The sequence below is a fragment of the Arvicola amphibius genome, chromosome 9 (genome assembly GCF_903992535.2).
Source record: "Arvicola amphibius chromosome 9, mArvAmp1.2, whole genome shotgun sequence".
Taxonomy (NCBI): Eukaryota; Metazoa; Chordata; class Mammalia; order Rodentia; family Cricetidae; genus Arvicola; species Arvicola amphibius.
Window position 1 is genome coordinate 62,741,915 of NC_052055.2, and position 26,775 is coordinate 62,768,689.

Genomic DNA, 26,775 nt, shown 5'->3' on the forward strand with positions numbered 1-26,775 from the left:
GTGGTGTTCACAAGGCAAAAGCTCTCTCACGTGTCTTTATAGCTGTCATCTGAGTATGGCGAGAGGCCCAGGGGAAGGCTGTCTGCGGCACCACCCGGACTATGCCCTTTTTGGCTGTGGAGCACTGATGCAGCAAAGAGGGTGAAAGAATCTTGCCTTCTTCCTTTCTTTCTTTAATTTTTTTTTTTTTTTTTTTTTTTTTTTTTTTTTTTTTTTGGGAAAAGCAGAATCAGCATCATGAGAAGCCTGACTGGGATCAGAAGCCATTTCTCCACCTGTGCATGGTGTTAGTCTTACCCTGACCTCAGGATGTAGGACAAGAGGTGGCCCATTGGGCTTCTAGACACTTGAGTTCTCAGGCAGCCTTTCCTATCAGGTTGGAATAAGGAATAGTGGCCACAGAATTGGATGGAGGCCAGACAATTCCAAATACTTTCTTCTCAGGGGCTAGAGACAAGGTGCACTTCCCACTTATGTCCAGCAGAGGGCGACACAGCACAGGGCGCCCAGCTTGTCAGGGCTTCTGTTTCAGACCTGCAGTCTCCCAGAGTGCAACCTTTCTGTGTGGGCAGAGCTTTCCTCAGTAAGGAAAGAAAGCGCTGAGGTGCTCTCTGACTTCCAGACTCCCATTTCTCTTTATGAAAGTAAAATCTAGGCTTCTTTAAGTTTTCCTGTTTCCTTCCCTAGTTAGTCCTGAGAGTGGGGGCTGTGGAGTGCAGACAAGAGCTAAGGAAGGAAGAAATCCCCAGGCTGGAAAAAAGAAAAGCACCAACGACCTAACACCAAATTTATCACTTTTAAAAACAAGAGATTAAGGAACATCCAGTGTCCATGAGTTTCCACACTGCAATGGCGATCCCGGGATGCCAACTCCTTTCAGACCTGTTGCAGGGGAGGAAAGGGAAGGTGACTGTCGGGCCATAGGCTCATCCTTCCCTCTGGTGAGCCCAACTAGCTACCTTCAGAAGCAGCTCCTGCTGTTAATCTCATCTGAGCCCTCTCTCTCTTCTAGGCAGGGTTTAGGAAGTATCTCTGCTCTCAGCCCATAATACTTTGGTTCCACCTGCCCTTTATTAAAAAATAAAATCCAATCTGTGACCCACTTTCATCACCTGTCCCAGAAGGCATACATAACAAACTTTCCATTCGATCCTTCCTGCAGCCACTTAATCCTGTCTCTCTTTGTCAGAAGAGATATTTGGCCTCTTACCACAAAGGTTAAATTTTCAGTGACTGAATGAAGCTGCTCTTTTGTCTACACCTCTGGCTCTAAACTCTAGGCCCTACAACCTGCTCTTCTGCTGGCCCAAAGCCCAGCCCCTGGGGCTTACCAAGCTGGTTCCCTGGGAATCCGCTGGTGGCAAGGGGGCTGAAGGGTCCTTTGTTCTGGGCTGCACACCACACTGCTCCTGAATCTTGGGGGTGGATGCTGCAGGCTCTAGTGAGGGAAAGTGGGTGGTGGAGGGAGAACCAGCCCTTATACAGGGGCTGCAGCTGCTGAGAAGGGGCCCCAAGACCCACTGGGTACAGATCTACCCTGCCATTGGTAGGGTAGATCTAACTGCCTCTAGTCAGTTACTATGATAGCTCACTATCTTTTTTTCCCCCTTGAGCCAGGGATTGAAAAGTAAAAACAAAACAAATGAAACCACCAAACCCTCTAAAAAGTTAAAAATAAAGTTAGAGTATAAACTCAGGCGAGGCTGAGCCTGACGTGAACTGCATAGAGGCTGTATTGTTACTGATCCCACCCAGTGTAACCATTGACTGGACTGTAGAAAAAATCATGTGTTTGATTCCAGGATGCTTTGCCAGGTAGGTGTGTTGTGTAACACACAGAACAGACAGTTTGTATCACTTTCACACAGCTGGAAATGGTAGGAACAATTTGGAACTGTGGCCATGGATTAACACTGTCAGCACTGCATTCCCTGGGCTGCAGGATTTTGAGTGTTGAGCCAGACTCACTGGAAGACTCCAAGGCAACCCCAGTGAAATAGACACCAGCTCTGCTGATGAACTGGCCAGTCGTGGAGGTGGGACTGTAGCCCTGGCTCTGTTGCAGGGCCAAATACTGTTTTCAACCTGGTGGTTTTTTTCTCATTTCCCAGCCACATGAAGATATCTGTGGTCCAAGGTGGCAGCTTACAGTAAGACAAAGTGATTCAAACGTGATATGTGGAATACATCATGTCCTTGACTGAGCCTTAGGCCTGCTATTCCATCTCTCCCAGGCTGTGACTCCTCCCCTTCCCTCAGTGGGTAAAGCTGACTGGGGAACACACCTCCCAGGCTTGTACATACTTTGTGCTATCCCAGGAGTACCCAGCCTTGATGCTGAGCCTGTGTCTGGGATCTCAAGTGGGCAGGTCCCTGTGCTCTCAGTAGCTTCCTCAGGTTCCTCTCCTTGCTTCTGTTGCCCTAGGTGATGCTCAACCATCGTCTGGAGCTCTTGGGGGCACAGAGAAAGGAGGAGACATTGACTATGACTGCTTAAAACTCTCAAATTCAGTAGCCCCACCAATGGGTCTGTGCACATTTCTGGGTGCTTGAATTTCCAGTGTGAAGAGATCCTAAACAGGGAGGAACACTGACTGGGCAATAAGAGAAAGAAAGCAGGAGCATAAATGTTCTTTCAAAGGCAAGTAGGGGAGGGAAAGAGCCTTCAAGCACACAAGACACTCCTAATGTACTAGTGTCTATGGTCTCCCTAGGGGCAGGAAAGAGGCCTCCGTTTGGAGTCAAGGAATACAGCACCTTCCATGTGCTGTGTGGATGAGGTCACATGTGCTATTTATCTACCATAGTGAGGAGGTGGCATTCAGGCCTGGGCTATGAATCAGTTTCACCAAGGCTACAAGAGACTCCTCCACATAGCACCAGCTCTACTCAAATAAAGGCAGACCCAGCGGCCTCCCAAGGGTTCCCGGCACAGGGCTACTAGATCCTCTCCCTAGCTTCAGGCAGAAGGGAAATTGGAAAGGAGATGCCAAACCTTTCATGGTGGGTGTGGTCCTTGTCATCTTCTTCCGTTGCCGTGGAGACATTGACAAAGTGGACTGTGAAGGACACAGAATCTAGATAGGTGCCAGTCCTCCCCCATCCCCTTTGCCTTGGCATGCTTTTGGACTAGAGGTCAGGGCAGGTGGGTTTCAGGAGAAAGAAGATTTCACCAGGCTGAGCATGGAGACGGTGTGAGATGGAGGTGGGGCTTGTGTAGAGGGGGCGGGTGTATGGAAGAGAGCATCAAAGGCCTTACTGGTGGGGAACAAGGTTTTTGCTTTGGGTTCTGGGGAGCTTATTCAGAGGGCCTGTGTATCTAAGTGGGGTGCTCTTTCTCACTGAGCCACACCCTAGATCTAGAGGGCCAGGGTTTGACTTTTGAGGCTGGACTGAGTAGGAGGGGCCAGCTCACCTTGAGAAGTGGGTTGGGGATCCTGTCTTCATCTATCTCTGAGGGAAATCAGAAACACAACAACAACAGCAACAACAAACAACAACAACAAAGCCAGTGATAAGAGCAGGAAATCCTGGGAGTCCCCAAAGCCTTGAGTTCTGAAGGAGAAGGGACTCCATAGTCACCTGCACCCTGAACTGTCCCAGGAGCCCCCTGTACTGTTGCTTGGCTTTGTCAAGGCTTAGGCTACAAGGCCTGTATCCTGGCCTCAGGCCTTGACATTTGTGAAGGCAGATTTGGGGTCCTTCTGCTTTTTTTTCTCCTCTGCAGCCTCCAGGTCTCTCACCCCCAAAGCCAGAGCTGGGCTTTCACAGGAGCAGGGTTCCCCAAGAGAGAATACCAAACTTGTTCTGATCAGGCCCACAGATGTGCATCATTTATGGAAGTTGGGGGGAAGCTGGAGACTCGGGCATATCAGATTTCAGACTAGCCTGGTTACTTCTTTTGCATACTTACCAAGCTCTTCTGACATTCTCCAAGACCTTGTTCTGTCTCCAGACCTTGGTGGGGACTCTGGTGACTAGAATCCCATTTTCTCCCTGAGCTGTTTCAAACCTTAACCCCCCCCCCCCCCCCGGGGGACCTGACGCTAGCTGATGGAGGCGGTCTCTCCCCCTCACAGCTGTCACTGCATTTGGAAGTGGGGACAGTGACATCTCAGTTGCTGGAGAAACCTAGAAGGCTGTTGTCACAGCAACCTGCACTTAGTTGACCATTCCAGTTCCTGGGAGACTTAGGGACCAGGTGGTGCCCTCCCCTCCTAGCACAGCCCCATCTTGGGGTGAACGCTTACCCCCAGGTCTGCCCTTCTTCTCTAGCACCCACCCCCTTACAAGGACCCCTTCTTCCCGGCACTTGTCCCCAGGGTTACCTGGGGATGACTGGTCACTGGTCAGCACAAGTGTGGCAGGGGTGGGGCGGCGCCTCCGAATCTGTGTTAAGGGAGGAGGAAGAAGTTGAAGCTCACCAGGAGCACCTTTCAGGTCAACTCTGTCCATCTCTAAAGAGTGTCATGTTACCGTGAGGAGTGCTGTTGACCTAGTAGTCCCGCCTTCGCCTGGGCCATCTAGGCGACCCCTTCCCTGGCCTGCCTTCCCACCCCACTCAGCTTTCCTTTCAGAAGCTTTGTCCACTCTGGGCATTGATTTCTGTTGTCTTTTGGTCAATCCTGGATCAATGTTCAGAAATAACATGAGGTCAGAGGACTTTCCCTCGGCTTCCAGTCCAGCCCCAAAGCAGAATTAACCTTTGGTGGGTATGCTGAAGGCCTCCCTTAGGCTTTCCCATCATGAAGGAAGAAAGGTTTGAGTACACCTCTCCCCTGACCGCTACAGCTCCTCAACACTCTAAGGTTTCTTTAGCCTTGGACACACTGGCTTTTTGATTAGTTAGGGAACAGGGGAAGTGGTCCCAATGGTGATCAGGATGTGAGGAGGGGTCTTGGCTAGCATCCTGGCCAGCCCCAGGGGAAACTGGGATATAAAGCTGATTGGTGGCTAAGGTTCCAGCTAAGCTCTAGCCCCCCTTCTGCTGGTGATTTTAATTGTTGTCCTGCTGGCTATTAAACTGATTGTTGCTGAATTCCACTGACTCTTGGGAGGTGTAGTTTTTCCCTTTCTGGGGAAGGTTTGGAAGAGCTTCCAGAGCTCCTGCAGTTCTCTCAGGTAAAGCAAACAGTGGGGAAGCAGGAAGGAGTGAGAACCCAAATGATCAGGTTTTGATGTGTTTGTATCTATCACTGAAGGTGACAAGATTCCTAGAAAGTGGGAATAGTAGGAGGGACTGTGTGAGCCAGAGGGTCTCTTCCTAAAGGAAAAAAAGGCATGTATAGAAGGGGGGCTTCAGGGACATCAGTGACATCTGCTTTTAGTGATGTTTCAAGGTCCCAGTAGAGCCAGATTGTGTGTGTGTGTGTGTGTGTGTGTGTGTGTGTGTTTAGATATTAAGTATGTATTGTCTCTGGCTGTTCCTGGTACAAGATGCTTCACGTGTGTAGCAGTGGGACCACCTCTTTACTAGAATCTGACTCCTTGCCTTCTGACTGAGTAGGGCTGCAGTGAGGGGTTGGGATGGTCACTGGAGAGGAGTGGAAGCCACTGCGCCTGGGTGGAATGGGGATTAGTGATTTAACAGCACCTATATTGGGAGCCCAAGGGGCTGAACAGGTTTCTTTACAGACTTTTTTGCCCTAGACAAAGATTTGAAGCACCCTGAGTACTTGAGAATTGTGATATTGTCAGAAGGGAGGAAAGACAGACTCCCTGGGTCCTAGGTACCCAACAGAGAGGTCTCTTCTGTTTCTGCCCCTAGCTCTCCTAGTTTTCAAGGACATGTGAAGGTTGTGGTGCAGCCCCCACTCCCAACTCTGCTGTGCCCTTAACTTCCCACCCTTTCTCTACCCACACCCTCTGGAGGCTGGGGTAGGAGCTCCTGCTATGCTTGGAACTTTTGTCTACACACTTGGTAACACAGCAGGAAGGACTGGGGGCAAACGTTTAGGCCCAGGAGACAGATTTCTGAAGACTAGAAAAGAGTGGGCAGAGCCCCAGATTTTGCCCACTTTGGCTCCCTAACACTGTCATGTGCCCACATATGCTCCTTTGCCCCCAACTCTGTGAATCAGCAAGCCTGCCCTCCTCCCTCCCACCTCAAAACCAAACAGAAATAGGTGTCAGATCCTGTCTGCCAGTGCGAGGCAGCTCTCAAAACCTCTGGTTCCTCCCCACTCCTGAGCTTCCATTCCTGGGTCAGAGTCATCTTAGTCAATCTCCTGTCTTAGGGGCATAGTCTATTTCTTGAGCCCATGGAAGAACTTCTCCTCCTCCCCCCCCTCCCCTTCACCCTTCCCTCCTTCCCCTCCCCCTTTCCCCCCCCCCCCCCCAGGTGTGTGAGGTGAGTTCTGGAGATGATGGAAGGCCGATTATCCGGCCCTCCCTTGCCCCCCTTGCCCGGAGGAGCAGAAGTTTTAAAGAGCACGCGTGCCGTCCCCCTTTTGTCCACACCCAATTCTGTCCATCAGCCTAAGCAACGTGGAAACATCTCTCCGTCTTGCCGATCCCCAGAGGTCTCGGAGTCTCTCAGGTGGGGAGCTCTGCGGTGAGTGGCTAGAGGCAGCAGCCCTAGCCTGGACAGAGCTAGATGCTCCTGTGGAGTTGGTCCACATGGCCAGGGAATGCGCAAAGAGACAGGCTGCAGGTAGTAGTAGCCTTTCCATACGCTCACTGACGCTGAAGCACACTGCTCACTCACACACTGCCGCCTCTGCCAGGCTGCTCTGAGCTAAAAATAGGCCAGGCCAGGAGGCTGGGCCAGGGCCCTGCACTCCCACCCGATGAGCCAAGCTCTCTTGGTGACTTGCTCGTGGCTAAGCTTGGACCCCAGCCCTAGACGCTCTAGTCGACCGCACTGAGCCTCACATCCCACCCCCACCCCCTACTCCAAAGGGCAGGAGTTAGACCCAGGACCCACGTGCTCCGATTTGCAGAAGGGAACAAACATCAGATTGCAGACCCCCGCCCTCGCCTCAAAGCTCCTCCATCGCTGTCCCCATCCCCTTGGGTGCCACACTCAGAGCCCAAGTGCGGATGAGTCGGAGGGGCGGAGCTCTTTTTTCCACACTTGACGCCCCCAGCCCAGTGCTCTTTCCCGGCGGTCATTGCCAACACCCAGCCGGGAAACTCCGGGGGTTGACTGAGAGTCAGGGGACGCAAGGTCGCCAGCGGGGGAGGGATCGTGTCCCCAAGGCAGGACAGGGAGAAACGACGCTCTCGGAGACACCCCGCACAGAGACCCGCACTGACTGGGAGACATGGCTCCTCCGTTGGGGGGAGGGGATGGAGACCCCTCCATAAACTGGGCGGGTGCATCCCCGGAGGGATGCGGTGCCAGGCAGGGGGGCTAGGCAAGGATTCTGGTTCCATGACCCGGTCCCTAGTCCTTCGCTGAGTACCGCTGCCCCGCCCTGCCCATACCTGTTCGGCCGCCTCGGGGTCCAGGTGCGGCTCCAGCAGCGGCACGGTGAACTGGATCTTTCGTGGGCTGTTATCTGGCTCCATGGCGTGGGGCACCGCGGCGGCGGGACTCGGACTGGGAAGGGCGCACTCCCTCTCCGGTGCGCTCCAGCCCCGGCCCCAGCCGGGCGCTAGGCTCGGCTCGCAGCTCCCGGCTCGGCGCGCCCCACTCGGCCCGGGGACTGTGCTGCTGCGGATTGGCTCCGCACCGCCCCTCCCGGCCCCCTCCTCCCCAAGTCCTGAGCTTTAAACCCCGTCGTGGGCTGCGCTGGCGGCTGCGCAGGTCGCGGCCCCCTCAGGCTGGAGAGGTCAACCTGGTCGGGTCGCTGTCTTAGTCTATCGGCAGGAGGGCATCCAGGTATCCTAGACTCCGGGCAGGAGGTAGATGTGAACAAGAACTTCTTCAAGCTGGGGCAGGTTTCAGGGTCTGGGGAAGTGGAAGGGCGCAGACTGAGAGGAAGATGGTATTTATGATGTAAAGGAGATTTCATAAAGAGAAAAGGTGGAAAGGGCATTTAGGCACGCAGCGGGATAGATTAAGGTTAGACTAAGAGAGGACTTTCCCTTGAGGAAAACTCTAGAGTGGAAGTGAAAACTTGGAGGGCAGGTACGGCTTTGGATCCTGTCCAGTTTTGGGAACACCCCGAACAAGGAGAGGAGGGGCAGGCTGAGGAGGGTCTCAAGAGCATGGCTGAAATAGGAGAGGGCCCAGGGCCTGGGAAAAGCCGGCCTTTTAGAGTAAGGAGCCTGGGGGTGAAAGCCAATCCTGCTTGTGAATCAGATTTCACTTTCTGCTTGCCACATTATGGGGCTGCAGATTAGGTGAAAGGCCTGCAAGGGGAGCTTGAGGATGAGATGGCGGGGTGGGGGGTGGGGTGATGGAGAAGGGTGCCCCTCTGGTGGGGAGGACTGTTTACAGATGATTGGTGTCCACTTTCTCTGTTGGCCGAAGAAAGAAAATGCTTTGCCGTGACTGGAGGCGTGGAAGTTAGGCTACTGTGTTGGTATGGGACTAACATACCCTCAGTACTCAGCAGTGAGGACAAAAGGATGCTCAAAGGAGCTGGAGTGCCCTGTACTAGGGTGGGGTCACTGGGGAGGGGCCCCTGATGGATTTAGGAGGCCCAGGGGACAGAGATAGAGGAGAAGAAAGCCTCCAGTGTCGGAGGAGGCACACAGCAGGGCCTTGACATCAGTTTCTTTCTAATCTTATTATTTATTTATTTATTTATTTATTTATATTGAGCTCTATCTACATTTTTCTCTGCTTCCCTCCCTGCCTCTCCCCTCCCCTTCAACCCTCTCCCAAGGTCCCCATGCTCCCAATTTACTCAGGAGATCTTGTCTTTTTCTACTTCCCATGTAGATTAGATCTATGTATGAGTGCACGGGTCTGCAGGTTTAGGCAATGGCTCCAGGAGAATGGGGCCTTGGTCACCTACCCCCCCACCTCTGGGGGGCAGCTTTAACCTCAGTCTGGGATCCTCTATAAGGCTTTCCATGGCCCCTTCCCTCTTTCCTCCAAAAAATAGCTGCCCTCCCCCTCCCCCCTTTCCCCTAGGGATCTCTTTACACAGCTGGCAGGCTCAGCTTTCTCTCCAGGGCAAGGCCAGGTTGCAGCCACTCAGCAGTGGGCCCTCCATTTTGCTGTTCACTCTAGCGGAGACTCTGGGAAGGCCTTTCCTCGCCCTGCCCCCTCTCACAGCCTCTTTGCTCTGTTTGGATAGTGGGGCACATCCCAGGGCAGGGGTTCAGGAAGAAGTGGTGAAGCCACCTAACCTCGGAGACAAGGCATGGGTGCCTTAGTCATTGTTTTCCTCTTTCTCTTTGTTTCTCCCTCCCACACATACTCTTAGGGACACTGTGTCCTCTAAAGAGAGTCATTTTCTGTCCCCTTGTCCTGGACTGAAGGACCTGAAGGCACAATCTCCACCTCTGACTGGAGCTCACTCACCCCCCATCTCTTCTGCGGTGTCAGAATCTCCATGCTTCATTGCTGAGGGTCCGTGGATTAAGGGACCTGACACAGAGGCAGCCACATCTAATGTAGTGCTGGGGGTGGGGGGGGCGACTCCTGGCTTGTCTCATGCAGAACCTCATGTGAGGGTTCCTCTATCTGGTCCCTTATGAGATTCCACTCTCACAGGGTGGTCTAGTTTTACTTAGATTCCTTTCCCTTAATTTAGCCCCAGAATTCCTAGGGTGCCTTGCTGTCCTCAATGTTTCTGTCTCAGTCAGTTTCCAGATTCTGACTTCCCTTTTTCTGAAAGTTCTAGGCTAGTGGGGGCCAAGAGGGGCTTAGTGGGAATGACAGAGGGGTCCTTGGAGCAGCTGTGTAGCAGTGGTGGCAGGGTCGAGGGGTCCGGGGAGATCAGAGGAAAGAGAGAGTCCCCTGGCCACCACGAGGATAAGGCTGTCTGGCAGGAAGGAGGTGGAAGCGCTCCCCAGCACAGCTTCCGCAAATGGAGTAGTGACTGTGAAGGTGTGTGCATGTTGCTTTGACCTTTAATTGTGCCCTGAGCTGAGTAAACTGTGAGCACCTGCTCATTGGTGTAGGAAGCAGTGTGGATTGCACACACAAGGCTGGGGAGTTGCAGAGGTCCTGTGCCTGCCTGGATAGGCCTCCTAGCTTAGGGGGACTGAGTCTGTCTCTTTCTCTGCTCCATATGTCTGTGTGAAGAGTGCCCAAGTGGTCCCCCCCTCCACTGCACCCCAGGCTACAGAGTCATAACTGCCCCAGGGCACACTTCTGGCTCAGGGATATTAAGCTTACAGAGATGTGACATGGTGATGCCATCACCTAATGGCCCACTATGCTGCCTGTGCTACCTTCTAGGTTTATGGATTACACCTGTTTTTACCCCATTGGTGTAGATGCATGGTTTCTGCGATGTGCTGGAAGAAGGAGCTTCAAAGGCCCATTTGCCTGTGAAAAATCCTATCAGTGCAATTGTGCCAGGCCCTGGTGGCAGCCTTGCAGCTGGTACTCTTGGGAACGGGGCTGGCACGAACTCTCATTCAACACACTCTCTTCCAAAGTGCCTTACTGTTCCACTAACACAGCTGCCACTAGTTGTGGAAGAGACTCAGGAGCAGCCAGCCATTCAAGTCCTTGGGCGAGAAACCAGGGAACACTTGACTGGCATCAAGCTCGAGGAGGGGCCAGTGGCAGCATTTGACCCAGATGACTCTTGAAATACATGGGCATCCAGATGGTCATCTACAAAAGACCAGCCCATAGGTTTGGTTAGCCCCAACCATCTTACAGGTTGGATTGACTCTTTCCATAAAGACTTGCACATGCCAGCACTCTGTGAAGAGCTGCAGGTATGGCAGAACTCAGAACAGATCAGTGTCTGTTTCGGGATCTCACTCAGTTGAGAGAGAGAGAGAGAGGGGGGGGGGGGGGTTGGGGGTGGGGTGGGGTTAGGGTGGGGTAGGGTGGGGTGGTCACCCCCCTGGGCTCAAATTCCCTATTCCATCACTTAGTGTCTGTGACCTTAAACAGTTGCTTAGCTTCTCAAACTCTCAATTTCCTCAGCCTTGAAACTGGCTTAACGAGAGGCATCCTGTTATATTAGAGAGAGGGACTGGGATTATGTTGTCCAAAATGGGTTACATCCATTACATGCTTGCAATGTTTCTTCTTTGGTGCTTGCCAAAGAAGGGGCTTAGGAAAGGGCTATTGATGGCTTCAGAACTCCTGGTGTGGTTGGTGATATACCAGGAGTACATTCCAGCCTCCTTTCAGTCGGTCCTGCGTTTCCCAGCTTGTCAGATCAGCTGTCTTAACATCCAGCTGTGTCCACATCAGCATGGGTAATCATTCTACCCTATTAATTAACACTCCCCCCCACGTTAATGATTAAATCTAATGACTTTGACCTGGAGGTGGGATGATGGAAAATTTCCTAGCCACAGGACAGGATGAGGGTAGGTTACCAGGAACAGGGAGGCAGGCCAAGGCCTCCTGGGTTCTGGTGTGTTGTAGGTGGCTGGGGGAACAGATGCCAGCTTTCCTCCTGGGGCTCTCAGCAGGGGAGGGTGGCTCAGGAGGGGGTCATTTGAAAGTTATAGCTTGACAGAGAGCTCTGGGCCCTAGCCCTGCTCTGCATCCCCTTTTCCATCTATCCCTGTTGTGACTGGAGGTCCCATGGTTTTCTAGAGCATGTGTACACTAGCAGAGGGGCTTACAGCAGTGGGGAGTCTTCATTTCTGGAGTCTAGAGGTTCCAGGTAAAGGTGTCAGAAGGACCTGGCACTCGGGAAGAGTGCCTCCTGCTTTTTCTGGTTACTTCCAGATGTTTCTTGGCTTGTGACAGCAGTTTCAATTTCTGTGTCTATGTTCATGGGGCCTGCGTCCCTCTTGTGTGTCTCTCCGTGTCCTCTCTGTGCCCATGGCAAGTCCAAGGCAGTTTTATCTGGACACTCTTAACCAATGATGACATCAGCAATCTGGTTCCCTTCCGAGGTCTAGGGGGACATGCATTTTTATCTTGTAGTAGCTGGTGAGAAGGTCTGGCCAGTATCTGGACAGCCATCCTAGATATTGTAGCTGTGCTCAGGTTGGCCCAGGAGGCTAGTGACTCTGGGTCTCTCTCCTGTGTCTAGAAGTGCTCAGGACCCTGGTGGGGTTGGTCTAGGTCTACAGGTCTTGAAGAGGATGCTTCTAGGGGTAAAGAGTGGAAGGACAGAAGCAGGGAGTCCTCAGCAGCCAGGATCCCTTTGCCCTTGAGGCAGCCCTATTGCTGTGGGCCTGAGACAGAGTTATGAGGCGCTCTGCTCCCAGGGTCTCAGACTCATTCTCATCTTGCCAGACAAACTCTGAGAGCTAAGGTGTTTCACAGCGGTTTGTTCAGGCTGCAGGTCCCCCTCTCTCCTGAGAGCACGTCCTTCTCAGGGGCCACATGTTCAGCTCTGGGAAAAATGGGTACTTGTGTCCCATGAGGCCTAGGATAAGGGGTAAGAAATGAGGAATGGGGCTGGGAATGTTGTTCTTTCTTCCTCACAAATGCCCCTCTTGTCTTGCTGAGCTGCCCCCTTGACAGTCCTGATCTGGCTCAGGCACTCGGGAATCAGTTCTTCAAATCCCCTTTACCTCTCTTTGTGATGATTTGCTCCTTTCGTTGACATTGTACCTACAGCATTTTGTTGCCTGTGATGACTGGTCTTGTCATTTTTGGCTGGATTGTGAACATCTCAAGGTGTGTCTGTGAGGGGTCTCTGGACTAATCAATTGTTTAAGCCATGGATGGGTTCGAAATGTGTATAGAAGGCCTGGAGAGATGGCTCAGTGGTTAAGAGCATCGTTTGCTCCTTCAGAGGACCTGAATTTGATTCTCAGCACCCACATAGCAGCTCACTACCATCTGTAACTTCAGTTCCAAGGGATATCATGCCCTCTCCTGGCCTCTGTGGGTGTTAGCCACATGTGTGGTGCACAGATGTAGTGCGAACTCTAATGGGTCTTAATGATAAACACCTGGAGTCAGATATTGGGGATGAAAGCTGAAAGATCAGAGAAGCAGAGCAGCCAGCCACTAGTTCTTACCTCTATGAAATCCTCAAACCGAATGGGGTACCCTGTCTCTACAAGTCCCCAGACTAAATGCTGTCTCTACGAAATCTCAGACTGAACCCCAAGCTCCCGTTTCTTCCCGCTTTATATTCATCTCTCCGCCCAGCAATATCCCTTCCTGTCAAATAAACAAATAGGGTTTATTTGTTACAGTGCAAACAATATCACCACACACAGACATACATGCAGGCAAATACCCATACACATAAAATAAAAATAAATAAGTCTAAAGATATATGGTTAGACTGTTGGAAAATGATGGAGCTTGGGAGGTGGATCGGGTCAGGGTAGGTCCCCATGGCATGCCCTGGGGGCTACATCTCGCTCTGGCCCCTTCTGTTATAGTTTCCCTCTGTTTCCTGTCCACATCGTCCTGCTGATACACTGCTGTTCTGCCTCACCTCAGGCCAGAATCAACGAGACCTTTGAAAAATCCCTGAATTATTTCTAACAGGCGTTTTGTTTACAGCCACACAAAGTCTGCCTAATATAATGACAAGCTGAAATTTTAATTTTCATTCTCTTTTACAAAAGTACCCGAGACTTCTCCCATTATGTCTGGGGCGAGGGCTGTCTGGTTCTGTCTTTCCCAGCCTCTCAGACAAGGAGTAAAGAAAACAGCCCAGAGATGGAGGGGCCAGCAGAGGGCAGCAGATCTTGTTTCAAATTCAGTTTCCTTCCTAGGAATCACTGGAAATATACATATATATTCGTTTTTTTTTTTCTCTCTTTGAGAAAGGGTTTCACTGTGCTGTGTAGCCCTGGCTGTCTTGAATCTCACTTGGTAGATAGGCCGGACTCAAACTCACAGAGATCTGCCTGCCTCTGTGTCCTGAGAGCTGGGATTAAAGGTGTGCATGGCCACTATCTGACTAGGAATTATATCTTTAAAAAATAATTTTTATTTTTTTTTGCGATTATAATTATATAATTTCCCCTTCCCATTCCTTCCTTCAGTGCCTCCCATGTATCTTTTTGCTGTCTTTCAAATTCATGTCCTTTTTTCTTATAATATATATAATCAACATACACATACATATACATACACATATAATGCATAAATACAATCTGTTCGGTCTTAATAATACTATGTACTGGCAAATTTTGTATGTCAACTTGACACAAGTTAGAGTCATCAGAGGAAGGAGACTCACTTGAGAAAATGTCTCTACAAGATCCAGTTGTGAGCCACTGTGTGGTTGTTGGGAATTGAACTTAGGTCCTCTGGAAGAGCAGCCCTTAACCTCTGAGCCATCTCTCCAGCTCCAGATGAGATACAGTTGTAAGGCATTTTCTCATTTAGTGATCAGTGGGGGAGGACCTAGCCCATGGTGCATGGTGTTATCCTTAGGCTGCTGGTCCTGGGTTCTATAAGGTGGGCTGAGCAAGTCAGGGAGAACAAGACAGCAAGCAGCATCCTCCATGGCTCTGCATCAGTTCCTACCTCCAGAATCCTGCACTGTTTGAGTTTCTATCCTGACTTCCTTCAGTGATGAACAGCAATGCTGAACTGTAAGCCTTTCCTCTCTAACTTGCCTTTTGGTTGTGGTGTTTCGTTGCAGCAATAGAAACCCTAAGACATATTACTCATTTTATATGTTTTTAGAGTTGACCATTGGTCTTGGAAAACCAGTTGGTGTACTGTTCTCTGGGGAAGATTATTTCTTCTATTCAGTGTTGTCTATAGTCCTTGTCTGGTGCTGAGACCTTAGGGCTTTTCCCCTTCCATGTTAGTTAGCATCCTTGTTTGGGTCATGTTTAGGCAGCCATGATGAGGAGACTTTATGGGTGTAGTTTCCCTGACATTTCTAGGAGACACAATAAACTTCTGTTCCTCAGGCCTTTAGAACTTCCTGTCTCCACTCCCTTCCAAAATGTTTCCTGAACCTTAAGTATAGGAGGTGGGTTGCAGATGTATCAGTGAGGGCTGGATTCCACAACTCTGCATTTTGGTCCGTTGTCATTTTTTTTTACAATGGTCTGTCTGTTAGAGGTTTCATTGATAAGGGGTGAGAACTACACTTATTCAATGATATAAAGACATTTAACTAAAATGTAGTTATGGATTATGCTAGATTTTCAGTGCCAGGCATGATTTCCCTCTTGTTGAGTAGGGGAGTTTTATTCAGTTTCAGGAGGCCAGGTGCCCCCAGAGCTGGGGGCTCAGCTCTTTTGAAATCTCAGCAGGGTCCCTGATGTTGCTTCCTGAATTTCTGAAGTCTGACCACATTTCTCCCACTTGAAGTATCTAAAGTGAATTAATCCACATCAGACACCAAAAGCTACTGTCCACATTGTGAGGCATACAGAGGTAGAAGCCACCTCAACAGTTCTGGTGAAGCCTGTCTGGGACAGACGACTGCAGCAGCTGTGGTGTCAGAGTCAGAGAGAGGTAAGAGGCCTGAAAGCACAGAGGGAGGAGCAGCAGGGGAAACTGTGCGCAGAGGACATCAAAGTGGAGTCCCTCCCTCCCTCCCTCCCTCCCTCCCTCCCTCCCTCCCTCCCTCCCTCCCTCCCTCCCTCCCTCCCTCCCTCCTTCTCTCCCTTTCCCTTTTGTTTTTAGGGTTTTGGGGAAGAAGAATGTGAGAGTAAGAGGAGTGCTGTGCTGGTCTGAAAGAAAATGGCCCTCAAAAGGAAAGGCACTATTAGGAGGTGTGGCCTTGTTGGAGGAGGTGTGGCTTTGTTATAGGAAGTGTGTCACCGTGAGGGCAGGCTTTAGTGTCTCTTTTCTCAAGCTTCAGTCAGTTTCAACAGTCGGTTGACTTCCTGCTTTCTTCTGTTTAAGACGTAGCCAGCTCCACATCTGCCTGCATACTGTCATGCTCCATCATGATGATAATTGACTGAACCTCTGAAACTGAAAGCCACCACCTCAATTAAATGTTTTCTTTGTTGCTGTGGTCATAGTGTCTCTTCCCAGCAATAGAAAAATCCCTACCTAAGACAGGGTAGATTGAGAAAAGTCCTAGGAGTGAGGAAAATGAGATGTAGCAAGGGAGATGGGAGGAGGGAGACAGAAGCCATGGGGTTTGCTGGAACTGGTTGAGGGCCGAGGGAAACTGGGGGTGCAGTGGGAAAACTATTGGAAGCTGGGCATTTTCCCAGTACCCAGGGAAGAGGGTATGAGGCTCATGGCTGAAATGGTTTTATTGAATTTGGATGTTACTGTAGAGGGTTGGAGCTTAAGAATTCAGAGAAGAAACCCTCAGGTTTGATGTTAGTGGGCAGAGAAGGAGACCTCAGCTTCAGGAGGGCTTGTATTATAAATAAAAGGGGTGAGTTCATGGAGTTGGACTGGCTGCTGAGACAATTCTGATCTCTTCTAGTAAACCCAAGTGACCTTAGGCTGGTAATTTGTTTTTCTGAGCTGTCCTCTTTATCTGTTGAATGGAATTTCTTCTACATCTCTAGGCATTATTTCAGGCATTGAGATGCAGATAGGCCCAAAATATTCTTACATTTGATATGAAGAACTTGGCAAATGATACACTTATTTTTTTTAAAGATTTATTTATTTATTATGTATACAAGCATTCTCAGTATTCTGTCTGCATGTATCCTGCAGGCCGAGAAGAGGGTACCAGGTCTAATTACAGATGTTGTGGAGCCATCATGTGGTTGCTGGAAATGAAACTTAGGACCACTGAGCCATCTCTACAGCCTGAACAGTGCACGTATTATTCAAAAGATAATTATCCTTAGATATTTCAATGAATATCACATATAAACCAGAACTAATTCTTCTGTGCTTTCTACCAGACTGAATCAGTGCGTGCACATTAGGAGGAGAGAGGTTTGCATTGCTTGAGAGGGAGACTAGCTCACAGAACTACCAGAGTCTGGAGGATCTTGCTTGTGTTGAAGAGATCTTTAACTGGAAGTGTCCAAGCAGACGCGGGGTGGTGGAGCAGGGAGAGTAGCCCCCCTTAACTTAAAGCTTTGGGACTGTTGGTGGTTCTGAACTAATGGTGGATGATTGAAAGATCCTGTGAGTCCACTGAAGGAAAAGGGCTCTGGAGACTGGGAAAGGAGCCAGCAGTGGCCAGGACCAGTACCTGCTGTCCCTGGCTCTCCAGGTCAGGGGAGGGTCCTGCTGTAGTACAGGCTATGGGCTGTTCTGTCCTTCCTCCTGCCCCACATGCTGGAACTCCATATTCTACAACAAAAGTTTAGGAGTGGGAAAAGGACTGTATACTTTTATAAGATCCTGAATCCACCTTGTACACATACACACATTGAAAAGCCCTTCTGAAACAAAACTTCAGGTTTTCTTCACTGTGGCTGGACTTCAGATCTACAGCAGATTCTCTGGGCAATTCTCTTTCTTGGTTCTTTAGCTTTCCTCCAACCTTTCAGAGGCCAGGAGTGGAGAACAGGGTCCTTCTCAGTCCTTCCCAGTGTTCTTTATTCCCAACCACTCTGAGAGGCTCTTATTTGCCATCATTTTTTTAATTAATTAAAAATTTTCATTTATTTTTCATACCGACCACAGCTTCCCCCCTCCTCTCTCCTCCAGTTCCCACCCCTGCCTCCCATATGCCCCCTCCATTCAGAAGGGGGGCGGGCCCTCCCATGGGAGTGAACAAGCCTGGCACATCAGCTTGATCTGCCCATCCTTCTTTATGCCCACTTTCACCAAAGGAGAGGACCTTGTCCCTTCCTCAACAGGGAGCTAATGGACATTTTAAAGTCTCTTTCTGTTCCTTGCTTGCTGGGAAAGGAGCAGCAGATTTATCATCCATCCATTCACTTATTTATTTCACTCATGAATTCAATTGAAATTAATTCTGCTGACTCCAGCTTGTGCCATATAATCACTTATTCAGGGTGCAAAAGGGAAATAGAGAGGCAGCAACAATCAGTTCCCATGTTCCCTTGGAATTGATAAATATTTCTATTGTCGGAAAAATCGTATACAAACTAGTATCAAATATATAAAAGAAGCTAATTTCAAAGCATAGTAGGTTCAGTGGTAGCAGATAAGCAGTGTGATGTACCACAAAAAATCTGGTGAGTTTGATGGAGAATAAGATAGCCAAGGAGGCATTCTCCAAAAGCATAGCATTGAGCTGAGGCCTGAGGATGAGGGGGGTGGCGGCTATGCAGCAGTAAGAATGTTACAGAAGGAAGCTCTCCTCACTATACCCTCAACACCTGCTATGGAGCTGGAGAGAAGGCTTAGTGATTAAGAGCACCTAGCTGCTCTTCCAGAGGAGTTGAGTGCAACCCCCAGCATTTCCACACAGGGAATATCCAGACACAGAAAAATAAAATTTATAAAAAAAAAAAAAACCGATGTGGACAAGAGACTTGAGCAGGAAAGATGCTGATGTGTCCAAGAACCACAAAGGATGCTGGCATAGGTAGAATATATTTCTGAGGAGAATGGAAACAAGAGGAGGCTGGGAGCAAAACCATGCCTGGTAAAGAGTTTACCATTTTATCTAAACTGCAACTGGGCCATCGCCTAAGGGTTTTAATCTACAAGCTGTCTGGTATGATCTTATAATATAGTTTGGAAAATATTGCTTGTTAAATACTGAATGGAAGATGGATTAGAAGAAGAAAAAGTAGAAGTAGAGGCATTAGGTTAGATGAGAAACACTGGTATGGACTGAGGGAAAGGCAGAAATCATGACTGATTCCTTAGTATGTGGCTTGGGAATGGAACGGTGATATCTAATGAAATAGGAAGATGAGGCGCACAAGGATATTAAGTTCAGATGTAGTAATGAGGTCATGATAGCATGGCATAAGGAGACTAGAAGTTAAACAGGGGTAAGATAGCAGTTCCATTAAAGCTCAGGACTGTTGTTGGGGTTCTCTGTCCTGCATGGTTTCCCCAGCTGTTTAGTCCCAAGAAATCACACAGAGGTCTACATTAATCATGAACTGATAGACCCATAGCTCAGGCTTTCTTATTAACTCTTATAACTTATATTAGCTCATTATTCTTGTCTATGCTAGCCATGCGGCTCGGTACCTTTTTCAGCAAGGCAATCACATCTTGCTTCTGTGGCTGTGTCACACTGCGTCCTCTTCCCAGAATTCTCCTGTTCTCATTGCCCGCCTCTACTTCCTGTCTGGTTCTCCCACCTATACTTCCTGCCTGGCTACTGGCCAATCAGTGTTTATTTAAAACATAATTGACAGAATATAGACAATTGTCCCACACCACAGGACTTTCAATCTTTTGTGTCTTTTAAAACATTTTTAATTCATTGAAAATTTCATACTATGCCATTTTGATTATTCATCCCAACTTCCTTCCCTAACTGATCTCAGATCCACCTGCATTCCCTGGTGTGGGAAGTCCTTCTGTATATGTTATTTTATTGGTTTTAATGAATAAAGGTGCTTTTGGCCCAATGGCTTACCAGAATATAGACAGGTTGGAATATATATATATATATATATATATATATATATATATATATATATGTCTGTAGGAGACAGATGCCTCTGCTGGAGCCCACTGGAACCTTGCTGGTAAGCCACAGCTATGTGGTCATACACAGATTAAAGGAGATGGGTTAGTTTAGGATATAAGAGCTAGCTGGAAATATGCTTAAGCTACTGGACAAACAGTATTGCAAATAATATAGTTTCTGTGTGATTTATTTTTGGGTCTAAGTGGCTGGGAACAAATGAGCAGCCTCCAAACAACACCTCCCTAAGTTACTTTGTGTTCTCATTAAAAATGTAAAAACCCATCAACTCCAATTTATGCTGTCCATACACTTATGCATTTTTCTTTTCCAATATGTGTCCAAGAGGGCTGCTCCAGCTTCTTTTCTCAACTCCGGTAGGTGGGAGGTTTAGAAAGGACAGGAAGACAGATTTCTTTTCTGTCAAGGAAGCAAATTATAATTTGCCTGTATTGTACTTTCCTTATTGCTGTGACCAAATAAATACCCAAAGAAAACAACTTAAGGGGACCTGGGAGATTTCCCAGTCAGTAGTAAAATGCTTGTTAAGCAAACATGAGGACCTGAATTTGATTCCCAGCACCCATGTAAAAAGCCATGTGTGGAACTTCAGTGTTTGGGAGGATGGAACAAGAGGGTCCCTGTGCTCATTGGTCAGCCATTCTAGCAAAATATGCAAAGCCCAGTTCCCAGTGAGACATCCTGTCTCAAAGAAAAAAAAGGGTTGGTTGGTTAGTTCTCAAAGAATGACATCTGAGACTGTTGTCTAGCTTCCACCCACATGCATGTCTCCTGTGCATCTACACACACACACACACATGCATGCACGCATGCATGTCCCCTGTGCATCTACACACACACACACGCATGCGTGTCCCCTGTGCATCCACACACACACACACATGCATGCATGTCCCCTGTGCATCTACACACACACACACACACACACACACACACACACACACACACACACGTAAGCATGCCTTTTACTTCCCACACAAAGGGATCAACTTAAGGGAGAAAGGACTTATTTTGGTTTGGAGTGTAAGAGGGGACTTATTTTGTCTTGCAGTCCATTGTAGAGGGAAAGTGGGGGACAGCTGGCTCAATGGTGGCAGGAGTTTGCAGTAGAAATCTACTTTCTCACATCTTAGTGGAATAAGAAGCAGAGAGCAGACAGGAAGTGGGGTCAACCTATGAAACTGTAAGGCTTTTCTTTAGTGAACCCTCTTCTTCAGCAAGGCTCTACTTTCTAAAGACTCCACAAATCTTTCACAAAAGCACTGTCAGCTGGGGACAACTGTAGTGTGAATTCTAATTGGTCTTAATAATAAAAAACCCAGAGTCAGATACTAGGGGATGAAAGCTGGAAGATCAGAGAAGCAGAGCAGCCGGCCACTAGTTCTCACCTCTATGAAATCCTCATAACCAGGGACTCAAGGTCCTGTCTCTATGAATCCTTAAACGGAATGTGGCATCCTGTCTCTACAGTCCTCAGACTGAATACCATCTCTAAAAATCTCATACTGACTCCTCTCCGCCCAGCCATATCACTTCCCCCGCCTTCACCTCCCTAGTGCTGGATTAAATGTCTAAGCCACCACTGCCTGGCCTCTGTGGCCAACTAGTGTGGTTAGTTCCACACTCTGATCTTCAGGCAAGCTTTGTTAAAGCACAACAAAAATATCACCACAACTAACTATTAAAAAAACAGAACTGATGGAGAATATTTCACATTTATTGCATTGTCCTAATATGTGTTCATCTCCTATGGGCTAACACCTAGTCACATGGCAACAACTAGCTACAAGAAGCTGATTAAATATAGTATTACCTATATTGGAAAAGTGGCAGGTTCAGGAGTTGGCGGTCAGGATACAGTCATACTCACTGAACTCTTAGAGCAATGTTGATGGAAGGGAAAGGAGGGGCTGTGGACAGAGTGCAAGATTCAGAATTTAAGGGTCCTCCACATCCAGAGGGGCCTGCAGTTACCTAAGGTTCTTCAATGTAGATGAAGGAGACAGGGAAGACAGCTGGATTGATGGCAGTGTGAGAGGCTTTGCTCCTGTTGCTGGCTTGGAAATGGAAAGAAGGCCTTGGGCCAAGCAGTGTGAGTGGCCACTCAAAGCTGGAAAGTGCTAGGGATGCAGATGGTCTTGAGAAGGGGTTGTAGTCCTGTCTGAGCTCCCTGATTTTAGCCTGGTGAGATCCATCAGGGACTCGGGAGCTGTAGACCTGTGAGATAATAAATCTGTGTTGTTTTAAACCAGCGAGTCTGTGGTAATTAGAAACCAATACAAGAGGAAAGGCTCTTCTCTCTGCTGACTGCTCCCTCCTGAAGACTGTGGTGCCGTGACGGCTGGAAAGAGGAATGGCTGTTAGTTTTGTGAGGCCTCATTTTATGAGGGGTGGAGTTGGCGCATTAACAGCTGCATCCTTCAGTAACTTTGCATCCTGCCCTCTGTGAAGAGGGTGCAGGCTTAGATGGGGCTTCCCTCCCCTCTTCTCACTGCTGTTTGCTTTTTTGACTAATGGCTTATGCGGGAGGACAAGGAGGTTTCTTTGGATCTCAGTGGCATTTGCCAGTTTCACATGACCGGAGAGTCTGGGGTGCTATCCACCTCCTTTCTGCAATTGTTGTTTGGTGTTTCTCCTTTGGGTGGGCTCACGTGTGGAGGAAGATGTGCTGTGGGTCTCGTGGTAGCCTCCATGGTGAGAGACAGGCTTGGGACCTGGGGACTCCTGTACAGAGCATTTGATAGTAAAGACTTTTAAAAAGGTGCGTCTGAGGCTGAATTAAAACTGCCTCAACTTCACGCGGAGATGCCAGTGGCCGGTTGTGGCTTCAGTGTGCTTTCCTTAGCCGTTGGTTGTCTGCTTGGCCTTGAACTGAACTTAGGGCCTTAGAGTGAACTGTGGAGGGATGTTACTTTTGGCCTGATCACAAGCTGCAATTATTTACTAGCAGATAGTCTTTAGTTGGCCTTTAGTTGGCTTGGACTTGTCCATTCCTTAAGCTCTGTTTGGGACTGTGGATTTCAGAGGCCTCTGAGGGACTAGCCACAGGGTGGTGTGTGACTAATGAGGAAGAGAAAACTTTCAGGGAGGAAATGTCATTGTAGGTAAAGTGGACAGAAGCTCAGTAGGATTATTACAAGCCCAAAGGATTTGATAAAGGGAGTCCTGTTCTTGGCTCATCATCTTTAGGAATCAAGGTTACTCAGGAAACCAGGGGACATGGGTCTGCTCCCAAGGTGAGAAAAGTCGGAGGAAGGGTGGAGACAGGCAGTTCTGTTGACTGAGTGTGTGTGGGTGGGGATACGATTTCCCCTTCTCCTTTCCTCTTTTCTCTATGACTCCTCATTCTTTCCTTTCCCATCCCCCCTTCTCTTTGTGTTAGAGCTGTAGCTCAGAGCCTTGTCAGATCTACAGCTGAGATACCCCCAGGTCAAAGACAATATTTTATTGAGAGAGAGGTTGACTTCTTAGATACCTGTGACCATGACTGAATTAATAATGAAAGAAAAAAATGTATGCCCATGCCCACTTTTTAAAAATTTATTTATTTTTTTCCTCATTTTTTTTTATTAAAGATTTGCATCTCCTTCCCTCCTCCTCCCCCTTCCCTCCCCTCTCCATACCCCCACTCCACCCCTCTCCAAGACAAAGAGCTATCAGGGTTCCCTTCACTATGTTAAGTCCACGGTCCTCCCAGCTTCCCCTAAGTCCAGGAAGGTGAGCAACCAAACTGACAAGGCTCACAGTGAGCCCGTCCATGCTGTAGAGTTCACGTTCATTGCCGTTGTCCTTGGTTTCTCAGTCCTAATCCACCGTCAGCCACATTCAGAGAGTCCGGTTTGGTCCCCTGTTCCATCAGTCCCAATCCAACTGGACTTGGTGGTCTCCCGTTAGATCTGTCCCACCGTCTCAATGGGTAAACGCACTCCTCCCGGTCCTGACTTCCTTGCTCATGATCTCCCTCCTTTTGCTCCTCATCGGGACCTTGGGAGCTCAGTCCGGTGCTCCTATGTGGGGCTCTGTCATTTTCTCCATCCAATGCCAGGTGAAGGTTCTATGGTGATATGCAAGATATTCATGAGTATGGCAATAGGATCTGGACATTTCTGGCACCCTCTCCTCAGCTGCCCAAGGACCTAGCTGGGGGCGTCTTCCTGGACACCTGGGAACCCCTCTAGAGTCAAGTCTCTGCCAACCCTAGAATGGCTCCCTTAAGTAAGATATGTAATTCTTTGTTCCCATATCCACCTTTCCTATATCCCAACCATCCTATTCCCCCAAGCTCTTCCCATTCTCCACTTCACACTTTTCTTGCCCCATCCTCCCTCCCCCCATCCCACCCCACCCCTATGTTTCCATTTTTTGTCCGGCAATCTTGTCTACTTCCAGTATCCAGGAGGATAACTATATGTTTTTCTTTGGGTTCACCTTCTTATATAGCTTCTCTAGGATTTTTACGAATTATAGGCTCGATGTCCTTTATTTATGGCTAGAAACCAATTATGAGTGAGTACATCCCATGTTCATCTTTTTGGGCCTGGGTTACCTCACTCAGGATGGTGTTTTCTATTTCCCTCCATTTGCATGCAAAATTCAAGATGTCATTGTTTTTTACTGCCGAGTAGTACTCTAATATGTATATATTCCACACTTTCTTCATCCATTCTTCCACTGAAGGGCATCTAGGTTGTTTCCAGGTTCTGGCTATTACAAATAGTGCTGCTATAAACATAGTTGAACAGATGCTTTTGTAATATTATTGGGCATCTCTTGGGTAAATTCCCAAGAGTGGGATTGCTGGGTCCTGGGGTAGGTGGATCCCAAATTTCCTGAGAAACCTCCACACTGCTTTCCAAAGCAGTTGCACAAGTTTGCATTCCCACCAGCAATGGATGAGTGTTCCCCTTACTCCACATCCTCTCCAGCAAAGGCTATCATTGGTGTTTTTGATTTTAGCCATTCTGACAGGTGTAAGATGGTATCTCAATGTTGTTTTGATTTTCATTTCCCTGATTGCTAAGGAGGTTGAGCATGCCCTTAGTGTCTTTTGGCTATTCGAATTTCTTCTGTTGAGAATTCTCTGTTCAGTTCTGTGCCCCATTTTTAATTGGGTTCATTAGCATTTTAAAGTCTAGTCTCTTGAGTTCCTTATATATTTTTGGAGATCAGACCTTTGTCTGTTGCGGGGTTGGTGAAGATCTTTTCCCAGTCAGTAGGCTGCCTTTGTGTCTTAGTGACAGTGTCCTTTGCTTTACAGAGCTGCTCAGCTTCAGGAGGTCCCATTTATTCAATGTTGCCCTTAATGTCTGTGCTGCTGGGGCTATACGTAGGAAGCAGTCTCCTGTGCCCAAATGTTGTAGAGTACTTCCCACTTTCTCCTCTAACAGGTTCAGTGTGTTCAGATTGATATTGAGGTCTTTAATCCATTTGGACTTGAGTTTTGTGCATGGTGATAGACACGGATCTACTTTCATCCTTCTACAGGTTGACATCCAGTTATGCCAGCACCATTTGTTGAAGATGCTTTCTTTCTTCCATTGTGTGCTTTTAGCTCCTTTATCAAAAATCAGGTGTTCATAGGTTTGTGGGTTAAGATCTGGGTCTTCTATTCGATTCCATTGGTCGACTTCTCTATTTTTATGCCAATACCAAGCTGTTTTCAATACTGTAGCTCTGTAATAGAGTTTGAAGTCAGGGATGGTAATGCCTCCAGAAGTTCCTTTATTGTATAAGATTGTTTTGGCTATCCTGGGTTTCTTGTTCTTCCATATAAAGTTGATTATTGTCCTCTCAAGATCTGTGAAGAATTTTGATGGGATCTTTAAGGGGATTGCATTAAATCTATAGATTGCCTTTGGTAGTATTGCCATTTTTACTATGTTGATCCTCCCAATCCAAGAGCAAGGGAGATCCTTCCATTTTCTGGTATCCTCTTCAATTTCTTTCTTCAAAGACTTAAAGTTCTTGTCAAATAGGTCTTTCACTTCCTTGGTTAGAGTTACCCCAAGATATTTTATGCTATTTGTGGCTATCGTGAAAGGTGAAGCTTCTCTGATTTCTTTCTCTGCTTCCTTATCCTTTGTATATAGGAGGGCGACTGATTTTTTGGAGTTGATCTTGTAACCTGCCACGATACTAAAGGAGTTTATCAGCTGTAGGAGTTCTTTGGTGGAGTTTTTCGGGTCGCTATCATATTATCTGCAAATAACGAAAGTTTAACTTCTTCTTTTCCAATTCGAATCCCCTTGATCCCCTTGTTTTGTCTTATTGCTATTGCTAGAACTTCAAGCACTATATTGAAGAGATAAGGAGAGAGTGGACAGCCTTGTCGTGTTCCTGAATTTAGTGGGATGGCCTTGAGTTTCTCTCTATTTAATTTGATGTTAGCTGTCGGCTTGCTGTAAATAGCCTTTATTATATTTAGGAATGACCCCTGTATTCCCTAATCTCTCCAAGATGTTTATCATAACGGGGTGCTTAATTTTGTCAAATGCTTTTTCTGCATCTAATGAGATGATCATATGGTTTTTTTCCTTCAGGTTATTTATATGATGGATTACATTGATAGATTTTCGTATGTTGAACCAGCCCTGCATCTCTGGGATGAAGCCTACTTGATCATAGTGGATAATTTTTCTAATGTGTTCTTGGATTCGGTTTGCCAGTATTTTATTGAGAATTTTTGCATCGATGTTCATGAGTGAGATTGGCCTGTAATTCTCTTTCCTGGTTAAGTCTTTGTGTGGTTTAGGTATCAGGGTAATTGTAGCTTCATAAAAGGAATTTGGCAATGACTGTTCTGTTTCTATATTATGAAATACCTTAAGGAGTATAGGTATTAGGTCTTCTTGGAAGTTCTGGTAGAATTCAGCATTGAAACCATCAGGTCCTGGGCTCTTTTAGGTAGGGAGGTTTCTGATAACAGTTTCCAATTCTTCACGACTAACAGGACTATTTAGAGCATTTACCTGGTCCTGGTTTAACTTTGGTATATGGTACTTATCTAAAAAAGTGTCCATTTCTTTTACATTTTCCAATTTTGTGGCATACAGGCTTTTGTAGTAAGATCTAATGATTCTTTGAATTTCCTCTGTGTCTGTGGTTATGTCCCCTGTTTCATTTCTGATCTTATTAATTTGTGTGTTCTCTCTCTGCTGTTTGATTAGTTTGGCTAGGGGTTCGTCAATCTCGTTGATTTTCTCCAAGAACCAGCTTTTTGTTTCATTGATTCTTTGGATTGTTTTCTGTGTTTCTATTTTGTTGATTTCTGCCCTCAGTTTGA

The 26,775-nt window shown here is 47.8% G+C and overlaps 1 protein-coding gene across 1 annotated transcript; it reads right to left on the reverse strand.

The window, feature by feature from the left end:
• Window positions 1–7: 7 nt before the first annotated feature.
• On the reverse strand, window positions 8–7,512 carry Ppp1r1a (protein phosphatase 1 regulatory inhibitor subunit 1A). The gene is made up of 7 exons (XM_038342063.2): window positions 7,429–7,512; window positions 4,329–4,389; window positions 3,416–3,453; window positions 2,996–3,059; window positions 2,305–2,451; window positions 1,332–1,438; window positions 8–124 (listed from the first exon to the last, which is right to left on the reverse strand). The coding sequence occupies exons 1-7, from the start codon at window positions 7,510–7,512 to the stop codon at window positions 8–10; spliced, it is 618 nt and encodes a 205-aa protein (XP_038197991.2).
• Window positions 7,513–26,775: the final 19,263 nt, after the last annotated feature.